The sequence below is a fragment of the Natator depressus genome, chromosome 5 (assembly GCF_965152275.1).
Source record: "Natator depressus isolate rNatDep1 chromosome 5, rNatDep2.hap1, whole genome shotgun sequence".
In the NCBI taxonomy this organism is placed as follows: Eukaryota; Metazoa; Chordata; order Testudines; family Cheloniidae; genus Natator; species Natator depressus.
This window is the reverse complement of record NC_134238.1, coordinates 28,899,734-28,905,733: the sequence shown is the minus strand read 5'-3', so window position 1 is coordinate 28,905,733 and position 6,000 is coordinate 28,899,734. Positions and strand designations below refer to the sequence as shown.

General features: G+C 47.2%; 1 protein-coding gene across 1 annotated transcript in view; it reads left to right on the top strand.

Moving 5' to 3' along the window:
* Positions 1 to 393: 393 nt before the first annotated feature.
* OXCT1 (3-oxoacid CoA-transferase 1) overlaps positions 394 to 6,000 on the top strand; it is a 125,413-nt gene continuing 119,806 nt past the window's right edge. The window contains exons 1-2 of the mRNA XM_074952509.1: positions 394 to 645; positions 2,478 to 2,586. Coding sequence (XP_074808610.1) covers positions 547 to 645; positions 2,478 to 2,586 — 208 coding nt within the window. The 5' untranslated portion in view covers positions 394 to 546. The remainder of the gene's footprint in view (positions 646 to 2,477; positions 2,587 to 6,000) is intronic.

The window sequence follows — 6,000 nt, the reverse complement described above, 5'->3', positions numbered from 1 at the left end:
TTCAATGCCCTATGCCCAGTTCTTTGCCCCGTTGGCTTCAGTTGTCATCATGTAATTACATCGCCCATGGGGCGGCTCTAACCCAGCGCTGCTTCCACTGCTGACCAGTGTGGTCCCCCCGGCCCTGCTCCCGACTTCAGTGCCCGGCAGCGGGCTTGGGTTCCTGCACCGCGTCTCAGAGCCCGGGAAGGGAAGCTGGGTGCCCCGCGCCTTGCTGGCCCTGCTCAGTCTGGTGGGAGCTGGGCTGAGCCTCCCCTCCATCACACACCGCCCAGGGCGCCCCCGATCATCGCCCACCCCCAGCTGCTCACACCTCCTCCGCAAGGGTTAAAAGCAAGACGTCAAGGGTAGCCAGCGCCGAGCCCCTGCCCCACCCCGCTCCCATGTGATCGCGACGCGAGCTGCAGCCGCCGCCTCGCGTTCTCGCCCCGCTCTGTTCTGCACCGGCTGGGCAGCTGCAGCCTCCACCCGAGCGCTCCTCTGCTCGGCCGAGGGCAGCTCCCCGGAGTCTGGACTCTCCCGCCCCGCGCGCTGCGAAGCCCGAAGATGGCGGCTTATAAACTCCTTGGCAGGCTGAGCCCCGGCATCTCCCCTCCCGCCGCTCGCAGGGGGAGCGCCCCGGCCCTGCGGGCAGCCCAAGCCAAGGTAAGGGGCGGAGGGGCAAGAGAAAGTCCCCTAGCTCTGAGCGAGTCCCGGTTGTGCTGGCCTCTGTCCACAGCACGAGTGCGTCCCATTGCCCGTGCCCTGCAGCGACCTTGTGAATTGCCTTAATCGGTGGCCTGTTTCCCCGCTTTCCGCCTTGCTACGGGCTCCGCGCCGCCGCCTCCCCGCCCTGGCTACGCTGTAGCTGCTGTCAGATTCGGCTACAAAATGGCACGTTTCAGCTCTGCCCGGCCTGAGAAGCGAATCTAGAGAGTCCTTCAGCCCAGCCAGAGGGCGGCGTGTGGGGCTGACCTTGGGGAGGGAAATCTCTGACTTTAGGATCCTGCCCTCTTTACTTTTCATAGCCAGCATTCAGGCCTTCCCGTTTCTTCATCAGATCCGTTCTTGCGTTAAGTGGGTGCCTGTTTTGGTCTGTAATGTGCACAGTGCAAAACAGCGTCTTATAAGATGCAGTGTCCTCCCTCCAGCTAGGTCACTGCGTTGGATCAGAAAAGAACGGAAACTATGGAGTCATCAGGGTGTTATGATTAGCTGATAATGAGCTAGTTGTTCAGGACTTGTGCTATTGTCTTTGGGTAAGACAAGATATGACTTTTTTAATACACCTGTGAACAAATTCTTGGATATTTCCTCAGCCCCAGAATGGCCTCTTCTGCTGCGAGAGGCTTCTTATTAAGCAATATAGATGAAAACACTAGTCTCTTTATATTGCTAGCTAAAATGTATTAAAGGGGAAATGAACTACTTTCACCATGCCCTTTGGTAGCTTTTAAATTACTTGGTTTTAATAAATGGTGTGCCTCACACAATAGGATATGGAAGATTGGGTCTGATCTTGGGGTTAGAAAAGTAAAAGGGCAAGATAAGATTTCTAGGGCTAAAATTCTAGTTGCAGGAGATAGGCCCTACAAGTTTGAAACTTGATTTGGAGCTTTGCATGTAGTGACCTTGCAGGATGGGGCTGTAGTTCATAATCTGAAATCTTTTTTTCAACATTTGGAATATTGATGACTTTGTAAGATGTATTCATCAATTTAAAATATGCTATTCATTGTATAGCTTCAACATTTTCACAGGTGGGGGTGGTTGACCTATAATCTTACCCACATGGTTCTGTACAGTGCAAACAACGGACGATGATTCTGCGTAGCAAATCACAAACAGCACTTAACAACTGAAAACCTAGTTCATTTCACCTTGGCAAGGCTTCCTAAGCTAAGGATTTATATCCACATATTTATATATCTCCTTTTATAGAAGTGTGTGTGTACAGATACTTAAGCCAAACAATATGGGTAAGATGAGAAGCATATTCCACCTGTACTATTTAGAGCTGCAACCCCATAATTAATGTTAGTGCCAGACACTTTAAAATCAGTACACTGGGTTAAGTGAGTTGCATTTATTGGAAGAAATGAACAAATACTGATATTTAACTATGGACATATTTATAAAATGCACTGACATCTGTAGACAAGATCATCTTATTAGGCTATTTCTTATCTAAAGAGACCCCTAAGTGGAATCAATATTACATATAAACATAGTAGCATAATATATATGTCATGAATGCCAGGAGAAGCAGAGCAGCCAGAGATGATCTTTTGAAGGACCAGGAAGGGCCCTGGTTCACAAAAAGGTATTGGAGCTCAATCCTCCTTCCTTTCCAAACACTGGAAGACTCTTTGCTATTCAAACTCTGAACTTAGCAGATGCAGTCTCCTCCTACACAGTTCATGGGATACTCCCCAGGATAAAGCTGTAATGCAAAACGGTTTGTTCATGCATGCTGATTTCTTTTAATGTTGTTCCAGATTTGTGGCTGCTATTTCTCTACCAGCAGCCATTGCAACACCAAATTCTATACTGACGCTGTGGAAGCAGTAAAAGACATACCCGATGGGGCAACTATACTTGTTGGTGGTAAGTATTAATTTTACTATCCTTCATGGAGAAAACCTCTCATCTTCTGAGTAGGACAGTCTCAACTTGAATTTTTTAATTGACTAATTTTAAATAAAAAATGGTTAGAACACCTTTTAAATATCATGTACCGGGGAAAATATTTTGTTTTCACATAGCATTTCCTACTGTCCTATTGATGATTACAGGGGCCTTTTCAGTAAGGAAAAAACTGACTGAGTCTTAGCAGAAAAAAAGGGGGGGGGACAGAGAAAATTCCCCCTCTAACTGTCAGTAACAAAAATCTTGGATGTTACTTCGATGTGGAATGTTTTCAGGTGGGTCGCCTTTTCAGGTTGCTAGTATCCCTTTAAATGGTGAGACAAAAATTTGCAGTTTGGTAAAATTTAATATAGATTTTGGTGAAAAGTGGAAGATGGAAAAAATTGGGAGCTGGGGAACGCAGAACTCTTGCCATCTGTTTAGCGCACATCTTCAAGCACCTCTGCAGTTGTCTACATATCAATGAATTGATTGATGGCACCAATTTAATACCCTAGTTCATCTCTGCCCAGCCTCCCAATAGAGCTAAACATGTTGATTTATCTCCGAGACAGAAAGAAGAGAAATGCTAAGAGTGGGTGGGGAATGGGTGATGACTGCCCCTGACGTGGCAGGGAGAATGGGCAAACGGAGCCTCTGGCATGGGGTGGAAGGTGGGAATGCAGGCACACACACATGGCATGGGGGAGTGGAGAGGAACAGAGAACTCATAGCAAAGGGGAATGGGGAACCCTGACAGAGGGAGAATGGGGGCACACAATTGCTGGCAGATGGAGAGATTGTGGGAGCCTGGTTTGGGAGGAATGGGGGTAATGGAAAAATGGGGGTGCACACAAAGTCTTTGTCATTAGGAAGGCTGCAGGAAGTCTCTGAAATAGAAGGGGTTGGGAGGGTGGCACACAGGGAGCTTGTGTGTGGAATGGAGGAATGCAAGGAGCCCCTGATTTGTGCAATCAATTTGGTCTAAAGAAGCACCAAAGAGTGTGGCCCCCTACTTATATTGTGCTTAATGAATATGGGTAACTTGGGACTTGAGCGCCAAAGGCCATGTCTACATTACAAACTTTGGTTGATGCAAGATACGTTGGCATAAAGCCACTGCAATTAGAACATTGCTTGTACGCATGCACATTTGGCTCCTTGCATTGGCGCTGCACGTATTTTCCAGGAGTGCTTGTGTCAATGCATAGTGCGGTGCATCGTGGGTAGGTATCCCACTGTGCAGCCCGTCACCCTCCAGCACACTGTCTTTCATGAAGTTTTGGCAATGCCTGGTAGGGCAGAAGTGAGTTGCACAGGAATGACTGGGAGCATGGGGTCAACTTCCCAGCGTGCCACTCTCCATCCTGTAATGACATCTGTCCCTTAATTTTCACACCTTTTTAAAAATTTATGAACCTGCGTGGCTCTCCTTGCTTTCTGCCATCTCAGTGCAAAACTCTGCAATCTCCACACTTCTGTCAGCTGTCAGAAGAGTTGCAAACAAAGGACGCACAATTCTCCAATATTTGTAGAGCCGGAAGAAGAACCAGATGGGTACAGGGGAAGATGACAATTCCTTGGAGGACAGATTGCTGTGGGACATAGTGCAAACGAATTGAAGGCTGTTGGTGGCATTCACATAACAGCTGCAGATGGTGGTGCGCCACTCCTGGGCCCAAGAAATGAGCACTAACTGGTGGGATCACATCGTAATGCTGGCTTGGGATGACCAGCAGTGGCTGCAGAACTTTCAGATGTGCAAGGCCACATTCCTGGATCTGTGTGCTGAGCTCACTCTAGCACAGGGACACCAAAATGAGAGTTGCACCGACAGTGGAGAAGCGAGTGTTGATCACACTGTGGAAACTTGCAATGCCGGATTCCTATTGGTCAGAGAGAAATCATTTTGGAGTTGAAAAAATCCACTGGGGGTGGGAGCTGTTTTATGCAGCATGCCTGGTTAATTGTCTCCTGCTATGGAGGGCTCTGACTCTTAACAACATGCAGGACATAATGAATGGTTTGCAGCAATAGGGTTCCCAAACTGCGGTAGAGCAAGAGACAGCATGCATCTCCCTATTTGGCACCAGACCACCTTGCCACTGAGAACATCAACAGAAAGGGATACTTTTCTATGGTTATGCAAGCATTGGTGGATCACCAGGATGCTTCACCAACATCAATATTGACTGGTCAGGGAAGGTGAATGATGTTTGCATCTCTAAGAACACAAGACTGTTCAGAAAACTGCAACCAAGGACTTATTTTCCCGATAGGTGGATTACAATTGGTGATGTTGAAATGCCAATAGTGACCCTGGGGAATGCAGCCTATCCTGGGTCCCCATGCTTATGAAGCTATACGCTGGCCACCTAGACCACACCAAGGAAAGATTCAATTACAGGCTCAGCAGGTGCAGAATTACAGTTGAATATACCTTTGGTAGATGGAAGGGATGCTGGTTTTCACTCACAAGAATGGATTTCAAGGGTGGGGGGAAATATCCCAATAGTTAAAGCTGCCTGCTGTGTCCTGCCTAATATATGTGAAGCAAAGGGGGAAAAGTTGCTGCCGGGGTGGGGGTGGAGTGACCATCTGCTGAGTTTGAACAGCCAGACACAAGAGCTATAAGAAGAGCTCAGCACAGAGCTATCTGGCTCAGGGAGGATTTGAAAGAGCACTCTAAACAGTTAAATCACAGTAATGCATTGTGGTGGACTGTGCTCTCTCCCTGGCCCGGTTGTTTCGGGGCCTGTTAGGAATTGTGGGTGATTGGCACACATCTATGAATATAACACTCCCAATGCACCTGTTAATTCTGTGGTGCTTCCTGTATATTTGATTATTGCACTGTCACAGATCCCATGAGTTTGTCACACTGCACAGTAACAAGTATGTAGGTACTTTCAGAATAAAGATGAATTATTTCCCAAATAATAAAATTTTATTCAGTAACAAAGTCAGTACAAAGAAAAATCTACAGCTTAAAATCAAATACATTTAAAACTCAATAAATTAATGCAACAGAACTTAAAAAGGGAAAGAACATTCACATCTATTTTACCTACCCATGCAGCAAGTGTGGCATTCACAGGTCAGTGTATGTGTAGCTGTGGTTGTCCATAATGTCCCCGGGTGGAGTGGTAGGGGTTGAGATGCAGCCCCTGATACCATGTGATATGTTGAGGGGGTGGTATAGGGAAGTGCTGTAATGGAGTTGTCTGTGGATTGCAAAGGGAGGCAAGCCTGTGATATTAAACCTGTAGGCTCACAAGAGTCTGCAGAATCTGTATTTGCTGCTGGAGAAGCTCCATTATGTCCTAGTGCACTTCCCTCCCTTTTTCCTGCTGGGACTCCTGGGCCTTTCTCCTGTCTTCTCTTTCCTTCTCC